Here is a 23,296-nt window from a genome sequence, read left to right on the forward strand (position 1 = left end):
GAAGCCCGAGGGAGGTTTCCTCGAGCGAGAGCAGGCGAAGGGGCCCGGCGGCCTCGTGGCGAAAGCCACCCCAGCGCGCATGCGTCTGCCGGCGGGTGCAGGTGCGCACCCACCCGCATGCTCACCCACCAATGCCCAACCGAGGCCCCGCGACCCGCACTGGGCACCAGAGAATGCGGCCAGCACTCACTGGTCCCAGCACTCGTGACAGTGCTTCCTTTTTATCTTCCCGTTAGCTCTCTAATAAAAGCATCTGCACTGCCATTTTCCCAGGAAGATGGAGATCTACGGAGGGACGGGGACTGCCGAGGGCCGCGACAGCTTCGCGGAGCTCCCGGCCCACAGGCTCTGCTGCCCGTGTTGTGCCAGGGAGGCTGCACTCCTGTCCCCTGAGAAGGGCGTGCAGGGCTCTCGCTCGGGGCCGCAGACCCTCGCGCTGTCCGCGGTGACAGGGAAAATCACACCACCTAGGGCTTGCGGTGTGGCGTGAGCCGCGCTCGCTCAGAAAGCTCAGAACGCCAAGGAGCCCGCAAGGCGTGGTCCCCACCACCAAGAACGGTCCGTAGGGGCGGAAGTCTTCCTCCCTGAACCAGCGTCTGGGCTCTCTGCAGGCTCCCCGCTGTCCATCATGATGAGCAGGGGGAGCCCCAACAGCTCTCCAGGACTGCACCCCCCGGGCGAAGGGTGGCGGGGTCCCAGCCGGCTCTGCAGGAACCTCAGCCGACCCGAGCCCCAGGCCCCTGCCCCCCCACCCAGGCGCGCCCTCCCCCTGGGAGCTGTTCTGGGTGCTCAAGGAGGACACAACAGCGGGGCCAACGTCCCCCTGAAGAATTGCCCACTGTCAATTTCTAGACTTGAAAGGAAATGGAAAAAAAATAAGAAAAAAAAAAAAAAAAAAAAAAGAAACGAAAAGAAAAAAAGGAAAGGAGCGTGTTGATTGGAAGGTCCGGGAGCTGAGTGTACAGAAGCTGAAAATGTCAAGGTCCCAGAGTGTCCGCCGAATGAAAGCCAATCGCGTAAAAGCAACACTGATCAAAAAGATTGTTGGAGGCTGTGTTTCCCCTCCTCCCAGCCATTACAGGAAGAAAATTATCCATGGAACAGATCGAAAACCTTTTTCAAAACTAATACAATTAGGCCTTATTATGCTGCCTCTTTCCCCCTTTCCCAGGCTCCCCTGAAATCCCGCTGTCTCCCGCACCCAGCTCCGTTTCCCGGATGTGGAGGGGCTTTCCTTCTTTATTATCACCCGCAAAATGCTGTGTTTAAGAGTCAGAGAGGAGATCGTGTTTTTGCACCTCCTTCTGGAAGCATTTAATAACTGTTCACCAGCATGGAAGAAAAACCCTCCCGTTTGGGAAAAAAGAAAAGCTCACATCTGCATATTCCAGGACTTCCCTTTAGGAGGAGTGAAGGGCTCGGCCAGGGGACTTCCTCTCCTTTGCGGGAGCAGAGAACTGTTTTTAAGGAGAGATGAGAGAAGGGAGTGACCAGGGGAAAAAAGATTTTAGAGGAGGACAAAGAAAAAAACAAAAAAATGCAGTGAGGCTATTTGCCCACCGCGAACAGACTCAGGTAGACCTGCTCCTGGCAGCGAAACCCAGACGGAAACACAAGAGGAGCGCAGCAGGAGACCAAAGCGCTGCACACACAACCAGAAAGAGAAGAAGAAAGAAAGAAAGAAATATCTATGCTACGAACATATGGGCAACTGTGATAATTAGAGCTATGGCTGGTGGATTTTTTTTTTTTTTTACCCTTTTCCGGGATCTCAAATCACAGTCCTTGTCATACAAGCTACAGTCAAACCTGTGTGTGAGGCTGTTCTGAGACTTGTGTGCTTGTTAAGGGACACTGTGTGAGCAGCTCAGAGGGGCCCTGCCCTTCCTCAGACTGCGGGATGTCACTGCGCGGGCTTCTGGATATCAGGGCGTCGCTCGGGCCCTCCCCTTGATGTCCTGCAGAGGTGGACGAGCGAGCGGGGGTGATGGAGCGGGGAGCCACCTCCCTCCTGTCCCCAGTGCCTGGAAATCCAGAAATCTCCGTTTCTGCCAGGCTCCACTGTGGCATGCCACGGGAGAAAACCCCTGTGGAAATGAAGCCCCTCAAGCAAACTGTCAGTTTCAAAGCTCCAAACCGTGACAAACGACTCGCAGAGATTTGCCTGCAGTAGGCTCAGGGCTCAGGTTGCTCGGCTCGCCATCTCAGGCAGGAGGGAGAACCATCTTTAACCTGCTAACTGTCCCCTCCCATGTTTTAAGCTTTTTTTTTTTTTTAAAGCTGTCAGGATCCACAAATGCCGTCCCCCCATAAGCAAGTTATCAAGTGATGTTCAGCAGTGGTTGTAGGTATTTTTAAACAGGCATGGTGACATGCCTTTAAGTCTCATTCATTTCAAGGCTCATCCTCCGAGCAGCAGTGAGTGTGCGACAGTAGTGCCCTTTGATCTCCTCGGCTCCCAGGAGAAAATCAATAATACAACTTTAATGTATTTGTATAGCACGACCTCACGTTATTATCATTTCTACCCAATGCCGCTTAACTGAAGTGACAAGGTGCGCTGGGTCTCAGCACCGCCCCGTGGTGAGAATGAGGGTTTTTTCTTTCTTTCTAAAATTGAACTAGAGCAGAGCCAGCTACATTTGACCAAAAAAAAAAGAGGGGGCATTAAAAACCAATTATCTCTGTGAATGCAATTGCTGGGAGGCTGGGTCTGCGGCGCTGCGGAAGGCAGGGGGCGTGTCCTCAGGGCGACGGGCCTCCAGGGTGGGCACTGGGTTGGCCTCGCCGCCCCACAAGGCCTCTGGGCCTGGCCTGGGAGGGCGAGCGCCAGCCTTACCTTCTTCTCGATGCGTCCCAGCTGCTCCTTGTAGAAGGTGTCGCGGCGGCGGAGCTCTGCCTCTCTGCTCTCCAGCTCCCTGGCCTGGGTGCAAGAGGACAAAGCCGCGTTAGTCGTGGGGAGACACCTGACGTCTGTGCTCCCGGGCACACGCAGGAGGCGGCGAGGGGCAGCAGTGGGCCGGGACCCCGTGCCAGGGCAGACCCTTCCCATACATCAGGCCTGTTTCACAACGACCTTCAAGGTGGGTGATCATCACGACCATTCTGCAGATGACGAGCACTGACATTTACTGAACGCCTATCATCTGCCAGTCTGTTCTGCATGCTTCCTGGCTCCCTCCAACGCCTCCAAGGCAGGTAGGGTGGTCACGATCCCCAGCCCCATTACAGGGGAGGACATGGACGCAACAGAAGGGCTAAGCACCTGCTCAGACTCGCACAGCGACCCCGAGAGGAGTGGGGTGATCGTGGTCCAGGCAGACAGGAGCCATGTTGCCTCCAGCCACGCAATCCCTAAGGGCCAGAGAGGGTGCTGGCCCTACAGCCCCGACACTCAGCGGCATGCCACGCCCTGTCACACTCTGCGAGCAGAGATCCCACAGAGGGAGGCCCCCCTCCAGGAGCTACCTGCAGGAGCACCGGCTGGCCAGGGTGCGCGACTTGGAGCTGGCCCCCTTCACCAGCCGGGGGATCCTGAAGTATCTCCTTTGCTCCAGAGTCCCAGGTTCCTCAGCGCTGTCCTTCCTGACCCACCAGGACTGTTCAGAGGGTCATGGAAGCCTCCCCGTCAGGGCAGGAGTCTAATGAGCCTCCACAAAGGCCACCAGCATCATGGCGGAGCAGAAGCAGGTCCTCCTGCTGCGATTCCCGTGTCCCCAGAGCCTCTTACAGGCTTTCCAGGACCAAGTCGCGAGTCCCACGGCCTCAGTCCTACAAGGGCCCACCCAGCATCGACGAGCCTTCAGTGCCCCAGAGATCCACCCTGCGCACCGTCTGCCCTGCGCTAGGCTGCCTGTGTCTGAGCACTGCTCTGGCTCCTGATGGCGCTTGATTCTCACTGTCCTCAAGGGCAAAGGCTGGTCAACAGTGGAGGCCATTGTGACTTCAAGTCCTGAGCTTTTTCCTCCTGACCCACACCGCTATCAACATACAGGTATAAATCACTCCAAAACACGAGGGACGACAGCTAATGCTTTCGCAAGTCCTGCTGATCACTGAGCCTTTGGGGGCTTCCACCAAAGTGGTCCGTAATGGGAGCTGGCTGCTCAGTGGGACCCCACGAGCACACAGTAGCAGACTAAAGGCTTGGGGAAAGGCCACACTGTTTCCAGGGGGACACCAGGCCTGTGCCTTGGGAGGCGGCCTGCACACCAGATGGCAGAGTTCATGCTGGCTCTAGCGCCGAGGGGTTGGTCGCAGACTTGGGCGGGCTGCTCTCCTTTTCCTGTGCATTTTCCTCTTACCTACGGAATGCAGAAATAGTAGTACGTTGGCTCCCCAGACGCTGTAGACTATCTAAAAATGCCAAGAATGCCTCTGGAATGCCAACGCTTCAGAAAAGCTAAACACAAACAGTGGGGCTGAGTGCTGGGGATTTCTCCCAGGATCCTTCAAAGCGCGAGGCAGCGGCTCCGTCCCAGGAACGCAAGCATGGCTAATCTGTGGTGGGCCTCTCCGCAGCCTGGCACTTAACTGGGAAAGATCCCCGGTGCAATCGCAGGAGAAGCTCGTCTCATACAATTAAGCAGCCCGTACAGGAATCTCTCCCAGGGCCGTGGACCTGCCATTTTCTGGCCAATGGTCCCAATCAAACAAGACGGCGGCACCTGAAAGTCATTCACTAGGGGCAACTGGGGCAGGAGGGATGAGGAGGCTCATCCAGGTGTCAACCACCGTTCAGCTGACCCCCTGTGATGGCCCTCTGGGCAGAGGGGCTCCCAGAACCCTCGGCCTGCAGCTGCCAGGCCTGTGCCAACAAATGCCTACGTCAGGAGTGGGATGCAGACGGAAGTCCTAGGCAAAGATGCCCAACCTCGGGCCTTCCTCAGAGATGGTTCGGACACACAGAAAGAAAAGCTGAACTACAGAGGCCTCTTCCCTGCTGTGTCAGTGGGCAGCACGACGAGGCAATGACCTGGGGAGGATGTGACCAGCTGACTGGAGGGGCGGGGGTCTGTCTCTCCCGCCTGGGGGAAGCTCTGCGACTTCCCCCGTGTCCTGGTGCTCCGGCGTCTGCTTGGCCCACTACCAAGAGCCTCCCAGCTCTGAGGTTCATAATGAAGTCCTCATGACTGGCCAAGGACAGGAGGTGACAAACGAAAGGGGATGCAGAAAGTGAAAGTGATATAAAGACCTGGACGCCAGTGAGTGGCCCAGAGCAGGACGTGAGGGGTTGGGGGCCGATGAGTGAAGGTGTGCGTCAGCCGCCCCGCAGAGCTGGCTGCGCCCAGGCTGCCTGCCCGGCACCCACGAGCGAGGCCACGCGATGCGCAGGCTCGGCCTGGTGTTGGATGAAGGGCTCAGGCAGGTTTCAGTGACCGAGGCGGTAACTTCTCGGCCAGTTACTGGGCGTCTGCACTGTGACAGACATCACTGCAGAGGGGCTGCAATACACGGGGAGAGCAGACGCTTCTGCTCCCGTGAGCGCAGGTCCCAGAGGGAGAGGCAAATGTGTGCGCAGATAAATAAGATAATTTCCAAGAGCGACGCGTGCTGGGGAGACCGTGAGACAGGGTAACTCGTGGGCAGCAGGCTGCTCTTGTATCTAAGAGACTTCCAAGAAAGTCTCCTGGGGGGAAAATACTAAATTAAGAATGTCGTCTCTGAGGTAAAGGCAAACTATCACCATTATGGAGGCCTGCTCAGTAAGGCCACCTTTGAACAGGACGCAACGGCACGTGCAGGATGCGGTCAAGGACCTCCCCACTCGGGACGGCACCATGAGCTCGCCCCCGCTGCATCCACACCGCTCCAAACACGCAGAGAAGAACAGGCAACCGCGAGACACACGCAGGCTCGGAAACCAGGTTCAAGCGTTCAACACAGAAAAGAAACGCAAAGCAGCAGGTGGAGCAGGAGCCCTCCTGATGCACTGCGGGATGCGAGCCAGCAGCGCTCCACAGAGGCAGGGGACTGCAGCCAGGATGGCACCTGGAGTGGAGGGCTCTCCCTAAAATAAGAAGCTGACGAAAAACCCCTGAAGATCCCCATCTAGGGCCATGGTTTGGTCTGCTTAAGCCTCGGCAGACGGGAGGCCACAAGTCCAGGCCCAGGACCACAGTGGAGCCCGGTGCGCCGCTGACCGGGTTCCTGCCTCTGCAGTGTCGCCAGGATCAGTGCTAAGACAGGTTTCTTAGCTAAGTGCGGCTGGACCCAACCTTGCACTGGGTGCAGGTTTAGGCAACTAGAGACAGGCGAGGCAGGGTGAGAAGCTGCACGGAAACCAGGCAATGGAACTGAAACCAAGCTTCCCACTCAAGATGCGCCCGCAAACCGAATCTCCAATGTGTGAAGAAGGAATGCAGACGCCACCAGGGAAACGGCAACCGAAACAGGAATTCACACCAGGGGAAATGAATCTCATAGGAAGATATGATTCAAAGAGAAGTTTTTAATGTAAATATTTAAACACAAGACAAAATAATATAGTCAAACCCCAGCTCATCGTCACCAACCTTTGACAGTGAGAAAAAGGGGAGACTTTAACCTGACCTATGCCCTTCACCTTCTCCTACCCCCGAGTTTCTTAGCTGATCATTTCATCTGTGCAGACCTTGATATACAGTTCTGAACGATAAGAATTTTTATTTCCCTAAACAGAATCACAGCACCATTACATTTTAAAAATATTAACATGAATTCCTTAACATCTTCAAATATGGAGCTGATGTTAAAATTTCTAGTTGATAAAGGATTTTAAATATGTTTGCTTAAGTTGCTCAAAAAGATAAAGGAGTGACTTCTGATTTTAAAAAAACTAGAGAAATTACCAACTTGAAACATGTCAACCCCAAACAGAAAAACTCTATGAATTTAAAAATTTCAAAACAGAATAGTTAAAGCAAACCCTAAGCTGAGGGCAGTGAGGGGACATGAGCAAGCTGGATGAGGTGCAGAGAGCTGAGCCAGGACGCAGCCACGGAGGGCACACAAGACGGGCTGGACCTGCAGGACAGAGCGACAGGCCTGGCACCTAATGGCTGCTGTTGCGGAGGAAGAGCATGGGAAGAGGGCCAGGCAGGGTGGAGGGGAAGGAGGAGGACGCAAGCCAGAAGGCAGCAGGCTGGGGGCGACAGTGGGGGGGGGACAGCAGGAGCAAGATGTGGGGGAAGGAGACAGACGAAGCTCCGAGAACAGTGAGAGGGAGAGGAGGAGAAGGCAGGAAGGAGCAAACACCCCATGAGGGTCAGAGATGAGCTGGGCGAGGTGGCACACACCTGTCTGTCATCCCAGTGGCTCTGGAGGCTGAGGCAGGAGGACGGAGAGTTCAAAGGCAGCCTCAGCCACTTAGCCAGGCCCTAAGCAACTCAGCGAGACCCTGTCTCTAAATAAAATATAAAAAGGGCTGGGGATGTGGCTCAGGGGTCGAATGCCCCTAGGTTCAATTCCTGTTTACAAAAACTAAAACTAAAACTACAACAGCAACAACAACAACAACAAAAGTCCAGGAAATAGAGTCAATCGATCCCACTAAACATGCAAGGGAGGCAGCCCCTAAGATCCCTAACAGGTCCACTCCTAGCTCTCAGCTTGTGCTGGACCTAGTGACTTGGTAATGCCAGAGGACAGCAGAAGAGGTGCGACTGTCACTTCGGAGACTGGTTTCCAAAGGCGGGGTGTCTGCCCCACCCCAGCTCTGCTTACTCATGAGGATGGAGCAGGCTTCTATTTTATGAGCTGCCCTATGCAGACACCCACACAGCCAGGAAGGGAGGACGGCCACTGGCCATCAGCCAGGGCGGAGCCGAGTCTCAGCAGTCAGGAGAGGGCCTGGAAGCAGAGCCTCCCCCAGAGGAGCCTTCAGGTGTGACGGCAGCCCTGGAAGCCACCTTGGCTGCAGCCCTCTGAGCGGCCCTGAGGCAGCACACCTAGCTGCACAGCGCCCAGGCCCCTGACCCACAGACACAAGATGGCAGGCGGTCACTGATTAGAGCCACCTGCTTTCATAATTGGACGTTTAGCAATGATATAGACCACAAAATGTAGACTGATAGATCGTTCCCTTAAAGGAAAGACAACCACTTTAGACAAAAGAAAGAAAAAGAAAACCCAGCTATATGCTATTTTTAAGAGCTCTGACTCCCCACACTGATGATCTTACACAACCAAAAAAACCCTTTCACGTGTGTGTGTGTGTGTGTGTGTGTGTGTGTGTGTGTGTATTTTGGTACCAGGGATTAAACTCAGGGGCTCAGGGGTTGAACCACTGCACCACAGTCCAGCCCCTTTTGTACTTTATTTATAGACAGGGTTTCACTGAGTTGCTTAGGGCCTTGCTAAGAAGCTGAGGCTGGCTTTGAACTCACCATCCTCCTTCCTCAGCCTCCTGAGCCACTGGAATTACAGGCGTGGGTCACTGCCCCCAGCTCATAAATACAGACTTTGTGTCAAGTGCTTTGTTTACACAAAATATGGAGCATTCAGTTGAAAATTAAAAAATATAGACGAAAACAAAATGAACAAAACAAATGAAAACAATGGCCCAACATGAAGAGATAAGATACTCACAGGACCAGACCTCCAATGGCCCAGATGTTGGAACAGACAGGACATTAAATAACTATAATTATTAATATGTTAAAGAATCTAATTTTAAAAAAGGGTAGATAGCACGTGTGAAGAGATGGAGGGTCCCCACAGTGACGGGAAGTCTCTAGCCTCCCCTGTTCATGATGAGAAGTCAGCAGTTCACCTAACTGAGGATTCCTTCCATGTGATGAGTCACTTCTGTCCTGTCACTTTCAAGATCTTTCCTTTGACTTTGCCTTTTGACAGCTTCTGACGCACCCAGGTCTAAGATCTCCTTGAGATCTCCTCGTGCGCCGCCTGACGTGTACACTTGACCTAGGTCCCAGGGGAACGGGGAGCTCAGGGCCTCCAGGGGCCATCTCCTTCCTCAGCTTTGCTAGGCTGCTGGTGGCCCTGTTGCTGGCTGCATCTGCTCTCCACCTCGGGCAGCCGAAATGGTCAACGACTGCCTCTGGCTGTTGTTGACAAAGGCCCCCATGGTGACCGTGGTGGTTTGCAACAACAAGTCAAAGGCAAGTGGGGCCACTCCCTGGGAACTGGGGCCGGGACGGCAGCGCTCCAAGGCTCTTCTGCCCCCTCCAGGGGCTGGCGGCTACAGGTCGCACCCTAGCTGTGGGATGTCAGCTTCTGAGACGACTGTGGGGCTGCAGGAAAGAGGATCGACAAAATGCCCCAAAGCTTTGCTGAGTCTTCCATTTTTCTTGAACAAATGCTCCCAGATTGCCACAAGCCTTGGGTTAATTTTCAGAGTTCTGAAAGAGTAGATTCTGACTATTTTTGTCAGTATTTTCATTACTTTCATGAAAGGGGATCTTCGGAGGATTTTACTCCGCTATTCTTACCAACATGCAGGAATAGCGTGGTGTGAAATCACGGTTATTAACATACTAGACAGAAAGAGAAGAGGAAAGAATCAGGGAATGGGGAAACAGTCATTACCCAAATCAAAACTAAAGGGACAATAGGATGAAAAGTAAAACGGGACGGGGCACCCAGATCCACGGGACAATCTCAGCTGTCCACACTTAACCGAGTCCCAGCATGAGAAGAAACAAACGAGGCAAGAGAACACTGAGACAAAGGCCAAGAATTCTCCCAAATTACTTAAAGACAGTAAATTGCAGATCCAAGAAGCTCAGAAAATTCCAAGAAGAATACTTTTGTAAAGTTCTTAAGTAATTCCTGAAGTAATGGCATATTTTTGAACACAGCCATAAGCTTAAAAAAAAAATGCCATTTCTACGGCAATCTTAAGAAAGTAACAACAAAAAAGCACAAATAAAAAGCCAACAGAGGAGACCATGGATCTAAACGTATCGATTCATCCCCTCCTCCCCCAGCAGGTCCCCCCAACACAAACCAGCAGGGAAGAAGCGAAGAGGAAAGAACTGCTGGGCAGACAGAGATTCAAGGTGACAGATCAGATCAAATGCTACGCGTGAGCACACTGAACGTAAACCAATTTAAGCCTTATATTAATTTCCTATTGCTGTTATATGAAATTGCCAAGAGTTAATAATGACTTAAGGCAACATAAACATATCCTCTTACGGTCCTAGAGCTCAGAAATTTCCAGTGGTATTATTTGACTAAAATCCCAGTGTTAGCAGGGCTGTATCTTTCTAGAGGCACCCGAGAATCTAGTTCGTTAGCTCCTTCAGCTTGATCTCGGCCACACCCTTCATATCACCCCTCTGACTCTTTTCTGATCTTCTCCCTCTTTCTCTGATCCCATCTGGGTAATAAAGGAATCTCCCCATCACACATCCTCAATTGGATCATACCAGCAGAGTCCCCTCTGCCATGTGCAGTACTTACTCATTGGTTCCAGGGGATTAGGAAACGGACATCCTGGTGGGGGCCAAGGCAAAACCCCAACTACAGGTACTGATAAGAAATAAAAAGGTTGGACAAAAAAAAAAGAATGAAAGAAGATAAATCATGCAAACACTAAGCATAAGAGATCTGGAGCACTTATATCAACATTGGAGAAAGGAGAATTCAAGAAGTCTTTATTTAACCAGGTAAAAGAGGGGCAGTTCATTCATAAAGGGCACAATTTATTTCAAGAAAAACAATACAATGTGTTATTCTACCTGTGTACACAATTAATAAGGCTGAATACATAAAGCAAATTGGACAAATGAGAAAGAGAAACAAATCCATGATCATGGCCTACTCTCAAAACACTGATAGAACAAGTAAGTGGACGAAAAATCAGTAAGGATCTGGAAGATGTGAACAATATGATCACCCAACATGACTCGACTGACATTTATAGAACACTACATCCAACGACTGAAGACACACTCTTCTCAGGTGTGCCTGGGCTGCTCACTAAGACAACCTGGAATAAAACTGAAAGCATAAAATCCTACAGAGCATGTCCTAGTAAAAGTCAATTACAGTAAGACACCCAGAAAATTCTCGAATGCTTAGGAATTAAACACATTAGTAAGTAACCCATAACTTCTTCACCAGGAGAAAAATTAGCCCTTAGAAAGAAACTTGGAGATGACAGAGATGATGTGATTAGCAGACAAGGACTTTAAAACTGCCATTATAAGTGTTTTTAAATATTTAAAGCAAAATGTAAACATAGTGATGTTAAGTGGAGATACTCAGAAGGATAAAATGGAATTTTAGGAGCTGAGAAGTATATTTGAAATGAACGCCTGAAACACTAAATGCTACCTCAGTGATCGGGGGACAATTTCAGCCTCAAGTGGCCTAACATTCAGGTAATTAAATTCTCGGGAGGGGTGGCGGCGGTGGGAAAACATCTGAATAATGATGGTTGAAAATTTTCCAAATGTGTTAAACAAAGAAGCTCAACAAACCAACGCACCAGTAAATACAATGTGATTAATGCAACAGAAATATAAAAATCACACACCCGATAATTTTTAAATATCTAATTTTCCTTGATTTACAAAACAAAACCAAAGCCTTACCCTACAGAATTTCCTGGCCCAGATGTTTCACTGATTAATTCTATCAAATATTTAAAGAAGAAATACCATTTCTAAGCAAATTCTTTCAGCAAATAGAGGAGAGGATATTTCCCAACTCATTTTAGAGGGCTACTATAATTATTGCACCAAATCGGACAAGGGCATTACAACTAGAGAGATTTATAGGCGGATATTCAAGAAAAGACAAGAGCTGTGTGGGGTGGCACATGCCTGTAATCCCAGTGGCTTGGGAGGCTGAGGCAGGAGGATAGCAAGTTCGAGGCCAGCCTCAGCAACTTAAGGAGGCCCTAAACAACTCAGCGAGAGTCTGTCTCTAAATAAAAAATTAAAAATTAAAGGACCAGGGATGTGGCTCAGTGGTAAAGCACCTCGGGTTCAATCCTTGGTACCAGACATATAGATGTGATAGATGGATAGATGTAAAATTCCTTTAAAAATCAAACTGGAAAATCAACTCCAACAATATGTAAAAAAGATAGTACCGGATTGTTTTAGTTAGCTTTTTTGCTGCTGTGACTAAAGACCTGATCAGAACAATTTAAGAGGAGGAAAAGTTCATTTCTGGGCTCCCAGTTTCAGTGATGAAAAGTTAACACAGGTAACTAGGTCACATAGACATAGGGCTAAGAAGACAGGTTCCCAAGGCCCAAGTAACCAACCTCACCACATTTAGGAACCCAGTCAGCCCATCTGAACTGTGTTTTGATAATATGCCATCACTGATCAAGTCGGATGCCTCTAACGGTACTGTGACACTGTCTCTCAAACGTTTGAGGTGCAATTGATTCGCCTGAGATTTTGATAAAAGGCAGATTCTGTACAAGTAGGCCTAGGACATGCCCCCGAGTATGCATTTCTTCTTTCTTTAAAATATTTTTTAGTTGTAGATGGGCACAATACCTTTATTTTATTTATTTATTTTTATGTGGTGCCGAGGATGGAACACAGGGCCTCACAGGTGCTAGGCAAGCGCCCCACCACTGACCCCGACGCCAGCCCGAGTAAACACTTCTAACACATTCCCAGCTAATGTTACTTTGAGTAACAAGGCACTAGATCATTCCCACAGGAAGATAAATGATGATTATAATGACATCTCAGAGATTCTGCAGATCCACAATGAGTCTAAATTATGTGCCTCACAAGCCTTTAGATTAATGATGGTGTACTCTAATTTTAAAAGATAATACAGGATGAGGGTTAAAGGAAGTTGGCTTTAGAGTGAGGAAAATCTAAATTTGAATACTAGATCTGTCATTTCCTACTTCAGTAACCCTGGTCAACTTCTCTTAAATCATTATGAAATCATTTGATGTTATTAAACCTCAGTTTCCTGTTCTGTACAATGGGGAGACTGATCCCACCTATATTTCCTGAGGTTGCAGTGAAGTTGATTAAGACTAGGCAAACAAAGCCCTAAATGCAGGGTCTGATACTATGTAGTGTTCACAAGCTAAATGTCAGTCAAGAGTTGTTTCCATGATAATGTTATTATTAAACATTCAATCAGAAAAGAAAACATACCTATCCACAACCATCAGGGACAACAGATTTTTAAAGTAAAATGGCAAATCTCAAAGACAAATGTAAGTTTGAGATGATCTGAGATAATCTACCCTTGAGATGACAGCAAGGTGCCTTGCGAGTCGACGTCAGCTTCCGCACCTGAGTTCATTTTCCTCATTACCCGCGTCTGCCCTCCCTCTTGCTGTGTCCGCCTGAGCGAACTGCGCAGACCGCTCTTAAAATGTGTGTGGAAGTTTTTATTGGTACACAATTCCATACCATAAATCCACCCCTTTAAAATCTATGATTCAGAGGTCTGTACTGTCTTCGCAGGTTGCATGACCATCACAGCTATCTAATGCCAGTTTTCTTCACCCCAAAAAGAGACTCTGTGCCCACTGGCGGTCATTCTCCTATCTTGCCCTACTCCCAGTCCCCCTGAAATGTCCACTGACTCATCAATCGATTAAAAAATGCATGGATTAGGGGCGGGGGTTGTGGCTCAGTGGTAGAGCACGTGCCTAGCATGTGTGAGGTGGTGGTTTGGATCCCCAGCACCACATAAAACAAAATAAAATGAACATGATTGTGCCCATCTACAACTCAAAATTTTAAAATGCATGAATTACAATACCATGGATTATAATTCAGCCAGAAAAAGGAATGGATTTCTTATATATGCTATGACATAAATGAACCTTGAAAACATTACGCTAAGAAATAAGCCAGACGCAAAAGGTCACGTCATATGAGTCCACTTGTGGGCACGGGCAGACCCGGCAAACACGTCTGGATAGAAGTGAGTCCCTGCCAAGGCTGGGGGGATGAGGGAGGGCTACGAGTAGCAGGGGGTTTCCATGTGGGGAATGTCCTAGCTTCCCCCGTGGAGCACTGGAACGTTCTAAGAACGAGATGTTCTAGCTTCCCCTGTGGTCACTGAACAGAAGCAGCACAGATGTAGAACTGTATACTTTAAATGAAAAGCATATGAATCATATCTTGATGAAGATGTTAAAAACACCAAGGAAACATACTGGAATAAAGTTATCAAAATACTAAGAACACAAGACCTGAGGCCAGGAGACCAGTCACCCAGGCCAGAGACAGGGCAGGCCGTAACCCAGGCTGGGGTGATGGTGTGGAAGTCGAGGATCCGACGGGAAAGAGCTGATCAAATGCGAGGGCCACGGAGGAAAACGTGCCTGTCCCCAGTTTCTGGCCTGAAAATGGGGAAGCACGTCTGTTTCTGTTGTGAGGATAGGCGAAATCAGTGTGCCTCCTGCTTTAAGTCACCCACACACAGTGACACATGACCACAGAGCTGAGGTGGTCATTCACACATGGGTGTGATCACCAAAAGCCAAATGTCCCCGAGGACACGTCGCCCTGTGCATGGCCTGTGTTCACAAGGAGCTATGCTCGAAGACAGCGAACTGCACATTCACTTGTCTGTCTGTTGGCTCAGATGCTCCTTGGACTCTAAGCTCCTGAAGGCCAGGGGGCAAACTGTGTTTACTGCCTTATTCCCAGTGTCACACAGAACATATGTGCTAAACGCCACAACAAATGGCGCTGATGTGGAGAAGCTCATCTGGAGGGAAGAGATGCTAACCATTCATCAAGACTGTGTGGGTCGCTGGACACTGTAATCCCAGCAGCTTGGGAGGCTGAGGCAGGAGGATTGCAAGTTGGAGGCCAGCCTAGGCAACTCAGTGAGACCCTGTCTCTAAATAAAATATAAAAAGGGCTGGGGAGGTGGCTCAGTGGTGAAGCACCCCTGGGTTCAATCCCCAGTACCTCCTATGCCCCCGCCAAAAGATCGTGCTGGTCAAGAGGCCTGGGTTGAAATCCAGCCCTGACAACTATTCAGGAGACACTGGATGGGAAGTTCTTCCCCGAGCCTCAGTTTCCTCCTCACACTGCCGTGGGGTTTGCTGCGATTCTGGCCTGATGCAGGAGTCTGGGGAGTGCCTGGCTCTGAAGAGTCCATCCCTCTCCCCTTCCACAGCCTGGCTTGGGCAGGTGCACAGGGGGTCAGCACGTCAGTGCAGCGCAGTGGACCTTCTTCATCAGCTCTTCCGGTGCCTCTGCAGAGGCAAGTCCAGGAGAGCGGGGAGGGGCACGGCTGCGCTGCACTGTGACTCTAGGTCTGAACTCCAGCTCCTTAATGGAGAAGCCGCCAGAGGCCTGGGACCCTGTTCCTCACTCTCCAAAACCCAACCACCTGTGCCTGGAAGGGGAGGGCACCTCAGAAAGGCCATGGAGAGGGCCACTCCAAGCCGTGTCTTTGTCCCACGTGACTCCGTGCACATCTCCTCAGAGTCACTGATGGCTCACAGAGAACTTTGAAAAAACATCCTATTACGAGACCATCTGCTGAGATACCGTAGGTTCTCTGCAGCCCCCATTTCCTTTTATTACCAGGGAAAGCGGCATGAAAATAGGTCTCGTTTGAAGGCGGGTCTGCTCATGCTGCGGCGGCTTCCTTCCAAACCTCCACTCACAGGCTGGGGGGCGGCTTGGCATCCCGGCCCCCGCCCATGCTGTGGACACGGTGTCCATGCCGGGGAGGACACGAGAGCGGAGGCTTCGCGTATGAGAGATCGTGGGACAGATGGCCTCCTAGGCAACCAGAGCCTGCTCTTCTTCATGGGGCTCGAGGAAGGAAGGAAGGAGACAGCAGAAGATTCCCAGGGACACTTAACTCCATGGCGGACACTGAACCCAGCCCTGCCAGCAGCCTTCCTTCCTCTTAGCAACACCTCAGCATGAGTCAGGGCAAGAAGTGCCATCTTGGCTATGACAAAGACAGGATCAGAGAAGTCTCAGGAAACAGGAGCAAAGGTAGCAGTGACCGTTCATTAATTGCCAATTATCACAAATGTGATCCTTTAAGGCACACAACTATCCAGTGATGTAAATAACAATTATTATGGGGGGGGGGGGAACCAGGGATTGAACTCAGGGGCACTTGATCACTGAGCCACATCCCCAGCCCCTTTTTAAAATATCTGATTTAGAGACAGGGTCTCAGTAAGTTGCCTAGGACCTCACTAAGTTGCTGAGGCTGGCCTCCAACTTGCAATCCTCCTGCATCAGCCTTCCTGAGCCGCTAGGATTATAGGTGTGTGCCATTGTGTGGGCCTAGATAGTGATGATCAAAGACAAGAAAAGTAAGTCAGAGACTAGTGAAGTCACCCGGGGTTACACAGTCATCAAAACAGCACAGCTAAGAGAAACAAGATCCAAACCGGTCTAATTTTCTAAGCAAGACTATCTTAGGAAGCCATGATCTCACCTCTGCAGTTTCTGATCAAGTTCTAGGGCACCGAAACGATAAGGCTGGAGATGAAAACAGACTGCTGGGGCCCACGTTCCCTTTAGTGGCGGGCTGGGAAGAACCCCAGGTTTGCACAGAGTGACGGTCGACCCCAGGGGACCTCTGGCAGGGTCTCCCAGAGGTCAGCAGGCGGTGGGCCTGGCCCCACGCTGGCTGTTTCATCACGCCCTCGGCACGGGCCCTTTCTGGTCCTGGGAAATGAGTTTGGTCTCCTAGGTAGGACTGGGCTGGCCCCGGCAGGGCGGCTGAGAGCTGGTCCACACCGCCAAGCCCACCACCTTCTCCAGGACGCCCTGTCCCCGCTCCTGGCTCCTCGGTGCCATCTCTGCCATGGCCTTGGCCTCTCCCCATGCCACGTCCCTGCTGCTGTTTCACTCCATCCTTTGTTCTGCCCGTGAGTAACGATAATGTGCCACACGCTGAAGGGGCTCACGCTACGGTGACGAGTGGGACACAGGTGGAGGCATGGAACCTTGAACACTCTCCGAGGAGATGCCGAGGGTGAGACAGGGTGGCAGCCCAGAGAGGTGGGATGAGGACTAACAGAACGGGGTCCAGAGAAGAGCCCTAGCAGGAGGCGACATCCAAGCTGAAAGGCGCATGGCAGTCGGCGAGGCCACAAAGATCCCGGGAAGCTCGTTCCTAGCGGAGAAAACAACGCCACGGCTCCTGAGTGGGAGCGACTGTGACACATGCAGGGGACAAGAGAACATAACTAACACCATGACAAATAGCTGGGGGTGGAGAGGGGCGCGCGGGCAGCGGCAGCATGAAAAATAGGCCGAGGCCCAGAGGCGTGGGGCCTTGCGGGCCGGGCTGAGAGGTTTGCAGCGGCGTCTCGGAGCCCGGGGAGCCGCTGGAGAGCCCTGAGCAGGAGAGTGATATGATCTGACTTATTTATTTTTTAAATCCAGTTCATAAAAGCTGAACTGGAAGGCTGCTGCCCAAGAGGACGCCTGATTATCTCTCTTCCTGCACTGCGCGCTTGCCTGCGCAGGCACACAAAGCATCAGCCGTGGTCCTGACAGCTGGAGCTACACAAAGGCGGCCAGGAAAGACCTCTGCAGAGGAAATAATATGCAATTTTCTAGCTGAACACCTTTTAAAAAGTAATGACGGAGAATAAAATTCCTGCCCGGGAGTGAGGCAGGGGCCGCCTTTAGGTACAGGGTAACAACATGCCACTTGAAATAAGCAAGCGTCGGGCAAAGTGGCGCTCACCCGCATATCTCAATCTGCAGGCTGAAAAGACGGGCTGGGGGAGGGGGAGCCGGGAATTCAAGGCAGGGCCTGGTGCTTCTCACTGCAGCTCCAAACACTCAGAGCTCAGAGAGGCTGCTAATGTGACATGTGACAACTAAGGCTCCTGGTGGAGAACAAGGAGGCCAACAGCAGTCCAGGCTCCAGGTCGGAGTGAAATTCAGCGAGTGAGCTGAGCAGAGGCAGCCGGGCCCCAGTGTGGGCTCTCCCTCGCTCACAGCAACCCTTCCCAAACCTGGTGGCGGCTTCGAACCAGAGGGTCCCACAGGCTGATGAGTCCGAGGGGTGTTCAGAGTGCCACCAGGTCAAGGGAGCCAGAGAGGCAGCAAGAGACCGATCAGGAAACAGGTGGACACCTGAGCCCAGAATCATGGCAGGCAGGAGCAGCTTCTGGAGAGATCGGGGCCCTGCGGGCAACACTGTCTACCCTCCTGGGCTGAGGCGACCAAGCTGGGGGACATGGAGCAGCGTGGGTTCCAGGCCCACAGAGGCAAGCTGATCCACTGGGGGCTCAGAAACCAGCCAGAGACCTGCCGAAGCTCTTCATGGATCCATCTGGACCATGAGAGAAGCGCTATCAGAAACGGGCATCAGTAATGCCTTCCTTTCACCTTCTCTCAGCCCATTAAAGTAAAAATAAACAGCAAACGAGTAAATAAATGAAATATAAAAACACACAGATAAATAAAATGGTACCCAGTGCAAGCCAGATCTCAGGCCTCCGCAACACCAGGCTCTCCCTCGGTACTCGTTCCTGGTCCCCCCTTGCTTTTTGCCAGAAACGCCTCTTTTTCTAAACTGTGCCTGGCTGCCTGGCGGATTCTTCAAGGCTCTGTCCGAACGCTCTGGTGTTTTCCAGCTGTCCAGGCCCAAACCAGCTTCCCTCCGCCATCTATGAAGTCCCACACTGGAGTCACAGTGGGGGCCTGTCCTATTTCCAACTCGGAAGCTGTTTCTTTTAGGTGCAAGAAGTGTGCACGCTCTGCTGTGAATGAGTCAGGGCCAGGCCCCAGACTTGGGCTCAGACAGTCGCCATCTGACAAGACAATCCTGAAGAAGTGACAAAGGATGGAGACTGACCTGACGGGGGTCCATGACTGACGCAGTAATAAATGACACATATGCTACCTTCAGGGGATCTTTTGGGTTTCTGGGGCCAGGTTTCTGACTCTAGGCCAAGACGGTGTCCTGAAGGCAAGGTGTCCCGAGGAGAGCAGAGGCAGTCACAGAATCTGAAACGTGCCATCCAACCCCAGGGAAGCTGCCTTCCGAGCGCGACTCCTCAGCGAGCACGCCTCCCGAGGACAGGGACTGACGCCGCCTGGAGCTGAGAGGCCTGAGCTTGTGCCCTGGTGTGTACGCGTGTGGGTGCGCGTGCCTGGGTGCGCGTGTGTGTTCTCACACACGGGGCCGAGTCCTCCCACCACACCTGAGGGGATACCTCCTGTGCTGCTGTACCACTGTGGCCTCCTCTCCTGTGACCTGAGCCTCTGGGGGAGCAGCCTGAGCAACATCAGGGCTGCTGGACCTGTCCATCCTGCATGGCCCAACGGGGCGACTAGGAGGACGCGATGCTGAGGTGGGGTCCTCCCAGACCCTCCCCAGGTCAGCCGCCCTCAGGGTCCTCTGTGGGAAGTGCAGCGGTGGCCCTAACTCAGCTGGTCCCACCTACCCTCTCCTCTGGGCCAGAATACCAGGAGGCGCTCCTGGAGTCCAGTTCCCAAGGATACCACAGGGCAGAAAGGACAGGAGAGGCAAGTCCAAGAACCAAGAGAGCACGGGCATCCCGTCTCCTCGTCGTGGAGCGCCGCTATTCCTTGATAAAGCAGGCCCTGTGCACGTCGATGCTCAGAATCCCGTAAAGTCAAGCAAAGGACAAGCGGCACAGGCTGGCGGGGAGATTCTGCCAGCTTTCATCATCTGCTCTACAACATTCAAATAAGCTCCTGGACAAGTGGCTCTGAGGAGGACGTCAGAGATGCCAGCGACGGGCACACAGAGCCCGCACGCAGAGGGCTTGAGACCTAGACCCAAGAAAACCATCCCTGGCCGCCAAGTTTGACCGCGGGCTGTTGGGAGACAGTGCTAACCTAGAAAAAGAAGAGAGGCAGAGACAGAAGATGCAGGTGACCACAGTAGCCACAGACGGGCCCCTGGATACAGTCAATACTGCCCCCGACTCTGAACCTCACTGCACATATGGCCTTGGGGACGCTGTCTCACGTCTCTGAGCCTCAGTTTTGCTCTCTGTACTGTGGGGAGGCCTCACTAGACCAAGAGTGAAAAGCTCCCTGCGCCTCACCAGACGTCGGTGATCAGAAGTGCTTTTATTTCCCCCGTCTGTGATCAGTGCCTGTTGGTCAAATGTTCTGATACACCTCTGAAGAGCGTTTGTTTTTTAAAACCCCGTTCTGCAGGAAGGGCCCCAATCGGAGACCGCACCAGCACCCACAGGGCAAGTCTCAACACTCAGCACACGTGTCACACGGCCGTTGCTCCCTGTCTCATGTGGACACCGAACCAAACACGGTCTCTGTTTTGGTGGGGGGTGGGGCGGAAAAATAGCTTGAGTTGTCACGTCCTTGGGACAGGTGAGAGCCGGCCCTGTGTTGCGGAGACTGAGAACGGATCAGCAGCGCACACTGAACGGGAACCCGGCCCCTAGTGTGGTGGACACCTGCGCACGTCTGCTGGTCCTACAGGAAATGTGTACCTCTGCCGCTGCACAGGTGCCACCGGGGCTGGCCGCCTGCGGCCCCAGGAGAACCTCGGTGGTTCTCCAACAGAGCCCTGCTCTAAATAAAGCATCGGGAGCCTTGAGATAAAAGAGGCACGGTGCCCAGCCGCCACTTACACAGGAGAGAGCGCGCTGATTGGGACACAGCACTTGAACTGGGCTCGTGGAGGCGTCTGGAGAGGAAGGACTACGTGCACTGCTTGGCAGGACGAGGGACGCCGTGGTGAAGGACTGAGGGCCACCTGGGGTAGAGAAGCAGGTGAAGCACGCAGTGGCGGTGCAGTGGCCATGCTGTGAGCAGGACTGGCGCGGCTCGGCTGGGCCCAGAGTGAGCAGAGAGGAGCCAGGCACCCTGGCCAGAAGAGGCAGGAGGGCCAGAGCCCACGGGACCCCGATGCCGCAGACAGAGACCTGGACCCCGCTCGCCAGGTGACGGAGAGGCCACCAGATTCCAGAGAGGAATCTGAGGCCAGTCTCTGTCTGTGTTGGGAGCAGACGGCAAAGGCAGGCCAGGCACGGTGAGAGGACCAGGTAAGTGACCTGTGGTTTAGAGATGTCACGAGGCTTGAAACCAAGGCTCTTTGATGAAGAGGAATTTAAAGGACAAGAGAAATGCTTCTCCATCACAGAAGCGTGGGTAGGGACACAGAAAACATGGGGCGAAGAAGATGCCAAGTCCCTCTGAACATGCTGCTCAGGGGTGCCTGGGGGTCTTCAGAAGAGACATGGGGAGTAGCTGGGTCCATAGGTCTGCAGAGGCACACAGGAAGCAGAGCGCCTGGAGCCACGGGACAGAAGCCCGGGGGGAAAGCCTGTGACCTAGAGCTGGGCAGGACCCTCAGCGAGCGCTCGAGGCCAGAAGTTCTAAGATCAGACCTCACACCTCCTGGGTGGTCCACGGCACCAAGCGACCCAGGGGCACAAGGCTAAAGGGAGACACGCCTGGAGGAGCTCCACTTGCCGTGAGGCGGACGGACCCTCATCTCTCTCTGGGCTGCTGAGACCAACACCCTGGAACGGTGGTGGGCCACAGGCATCCGCCTCTTATAGCTCCGGGGGCCAGAAGCCCACGTCGGGGTGCCAGCAGACTTGGGGTCCGGGAGGGATGCTTCCTGGTTCGCGGACAGCGACCTTCTTGACCTATCCTCACGGTGGAGACCTGGACGGAGCTCCGGTCTCTTTCTCTCCGATGCGGACACTCGTCCCTTCCCGGAGGCCTGTCCTCACGATCATGTCTATACCGAGTTCCTACCCTGTGCACCGCCGCCTTGGGGGTCAGGGCTTCCATGTATGGATTTTGGGAAGACATGAACATCTAGTCCAGAAGGCTCCCTGCAGAAAACACGTGATGCATTCTGAACAAAATATAAAAGACAACCCTGTGAGGGCCTCAGAGCATGATTACAAGCAAGTGGGTGTTGGGAGACAGTCAATACACGGAAGGAGGAAAGGGCACTGGGTAAGTCCACCAGGACTTTCACGGTTTCTACCTAGGAGCAGGTCCCATCGGGTGCTTCACTGGGAGCCTGCAAAACAAATAGAAAATCAAGGGGGACACCGTAGAAGAGAAGGCCCCACATCCTGCATACCAACGCCCGGATCTCGGGATAACCTCTGAACTACGCCTGTAGGGCAAACCTCGTGTCATGCAGTAAAAAGAGTTCATACACAGTACTTGGCAGATAAAATCCCTCATATTAGAAAAGTCGTGCCAAGCTGGGTCAGCGGCATATCCTGTAATCCCAGTGCCTCAGGAGGCTGAGGCAGGAGGATCACTAGTTTGAGACTAACCTAGGAAACTCAGTGAGAACCTGTCTCAAAATAAAAAATAAAAAGGGCTGGGGATGTGGCTCAGTGGTAGAGCACCCCTGGAAAACAGAGAAGAGCCGAGTCAAATCCATGATCTGTAGATGTACTTTGTTTTTTGATACTGGGGACGGAACCCACAGGTGCTCTATTGCTGAGTGACAGCTCCAGTTCTATTTTTTTTTTTAAATTTTGAGATAGGGTATCACAAACTGCCCAGGCTGGCCTTGAACTTGTGATGCTTCACCGCCAGTCTGAGTAGCTGGGATTACAGGCGGGTTCCACGGTGCCTGGCTTATAGATCAATTTAAGAAGCTCAACAAACAAAACAAAACCAACTAATTAAACCCCAAATAAGTAGAAGAAAAAAAGTAATAAAAACAGGAGTGGAAATCAATGAAATAAAGCAAACAATAGAAAAAAAAATCAACAAAGTCAAAAGTTGGTTCTTGGAAAAGATCAACAAAATTGATGAATTCCTAGCTAGACTGATCAAGACAAAAAGCGAAACACAAATGATCGATGTCTGGAATGAAAGGAGGGATATCACCAAGCGCTACAAACAGTGCCGGCTATGCAATAATTATGTGTCAATGAAAAATAATAATAACGCTTTAAAACATCACGCAGGCTCCTGGGCTTAGGCGGACACAAGGAATGGAGTTGCTGGCGGCAGCTTTGAGGAGGGCCTCTCCTGGAAGGCAGGCAGGGCCCAGAAGGAGAGGTACTGGAAAACACCCTTTGAAGGTGTTTTCACCTTCAAAACACCCACCCCCCTCCAAACAGAGCACCCCTCTCCTCATCAGAGATCACACATGGCTTTCATGAGGGCCCTCTGGAGTAGAGACGGCTGGTGTCCTGTCCCACCCGACAGGCAGGCCTGTGAAACACGAGTCCTGCTTCCCAGACTCCAGCGTGACCTTGTTCTGGGTCTGATCATCAGCGGCCCGTCAGGTCCTGGAAGTCCCTAACGTTCTTTTGGCACACTCCCTTTTATGTAATCAACCAATCACAGAGTCCCGACTCTTACCAGGGGCTTGGGCAGCCCCAATCGGGACAAATGGCACCTGGAAGATGGCACTG

At 52.1% G+C, this 23,296-nt stretch overlaps 1 protein-coding gene across 1 annotated transcript in view; it reads right to left on the minus strand.

The window, feature by feature from the left end:
• CHCHD6 (coiled-coil-helix-coiled-coil-helix domain containing 6) overlaps window positions 1-23,296 on the minus strand; it is a 224,644-nt gene that overhangs the window by 95,799 nt on the left and 105,549 nt on the right. The window contains exon 5 of the mRNA XM_079122145.1: window positions 2,840-2,923. Coding sequence (XP_078978271.1) covers window positions 2,840-2,923 — 84 coding nt within the window. The remainder of the gene's footprint in view (window positions 1-2,839; window positions 2,924-23,296) is intronic.

The sequence above is a fragment of the Sciurus vulgaris genome (genome assembly GCF_902686455.1).
Source record: "Sciurus vulgaris genome assembly, chromosome: 19".
NCBI lineage: Eukaryota > Metazoa > Chordata > Mammalia > Rodentia > Sciuridae > Sciurus > Sciurus vulgaris.